This window comes from Etheostoma spectabile, chromosome 22 (genome assembly GCF_008692095.1).
Source record: "Etheostoma spectabile isolate EspeVRDwgs_2016 chromosome 22, UIUC_Espe_1.0, whole genome shotgun sequence".
Classification (NCBI taxonomy): Eukaryota; Metazoa; Chordata; class Actinopteri; order Perciformes; family Percidae; genus Etheostoma; species Etheostoma spectabile.
The window spans coordinates 17,465,555-17,466,892 of NC_045754.1; the positions used below are offsets into that span (position 1 = coordinate 17,465,555).

Sequence of the window (1,338 nt, forward strand, 5' to 3'; positions counted from 1 at the left end):
GCATGGTTTTTGGTGCCAGACGGGCCGGTCTGAGTATTTCACAATCTGCTCAGTTACAGGGATATTCACTCACAACCATTTCTAGGGTTTCCAAAGAATGGTGTGAAAAGGGAAAAACATCCAGTATGCGGCGGTCCTGTGGGCAAAAATGCCTTGTTGATGCAGAGGTCAGAGGAGAAATGGGCCGACGACTTACAGCTGATAGAAGAGCAACTTTGACTGAAATGAGTTACAACCGAGGTATGCAGCAAAGTATTTGTGAAGCCACAACACGCACAACCTTGAGCCAGATGGGCTACAACAGCAGAAGACCCCACCGGGTACCACTCGTCTCCACTACAAATAGGAAAAAGAGCTACAATTTGCAGGAACTCCCAAAATTGGACAGTCGAAGACTGGAAAAATGTTGCCTGGTCTGATGAGTCTCTGTTCTGTTGAGACATTCAGATGGTAGAGTCAAATTTGGCGTAAACGAATGAGAACATGATCCATCATGCCTTGTTACCACTGTGCAGGCTGGTGGTGGTGTAATGGTGTGGGGGATGTTTTTTGGCACACTTTAGGCCCCTTAGTGCCAATTGGGCATGGTTTAAATGCCACGGCTCCTGACATTGTTTCGCATGTCCATCCCTTTATGGCCACCATGTACCCATCCTCTAATGGCTACTATCAGCAGGATAATGCACCATGTCACAAAGCTCCAATCATTTCAAACTGGTTTCTGAACATGACAATGAGTTCATGACTAAAATGGCCCCCCCAGTCACCAGATCTTAACCCAATAGAGCATCTTTGGGATGTGGTGGAACGGGAGCTTCATGCCCTGGATGTGCATCCCACAAATCTCCATCAACTGCAAGATGCTATCCTCTCAATATGGGCCAACATTTCTAAAGAATGCTTTCAGCACCTTGTTGAATCAATGCCACGTAGAATTAAGGCAGTTCTAAAGGCAAAAAGGGGTCAAACACAGTATTAATATGGTGTTCCTAATAATCCTTTGGGTGAGTGTATATGCTTGAGCCACTGTTGAATGCCATCTGCCTGATGAAGACCCGGCAGGGTGGACATGCTGCAGCACAATAAACGTATGGGACAATAAGCGGTGTGTGGGCACCTCAAGCTCCTGTTTGCACTGCACCTCATCGGTGGGGATGTGCCCTACTGCTCTGTTTTTCTTTCTATAACCAAACAAACCTCTCCCCCCTCACCCAGGTGGACTTGGCCATCCAGGACAAGGAGCAGTATGTGAATGTGACGCGATGGTTCGACCACATTCAGCACTACCCCGGCATCCGACACCACCTCCCTCCCGTAGTTGTGCCCAGGAACAGACTT

At 47.8% G+C, this 1,338-nt stretch overlaps 1 protein-coding gene across 1 annotated transcript in view; it reads left to right on the forward strand.

The window, feature by feature from the left end:
• Positions 1–1,338, forward strand: part of eef1e1 (eukaryotic translation elongation factor 1 epsilon 1) — a 9,903-nt gene that overhangs the window by 7,261 nt on the left and 1,304 nt on the right. Inside the window, exon 4 of the mRNA XM_032504401.1 lies at positions 1,216–1,335. Within this exon, the coding sequence (XP_032360292.1) occupies positions 1,216–1,335 (120 nt within the window). The remainder of the gene's footprint in view (positions 1–1,215; positions 1,336–1,338) is intronic.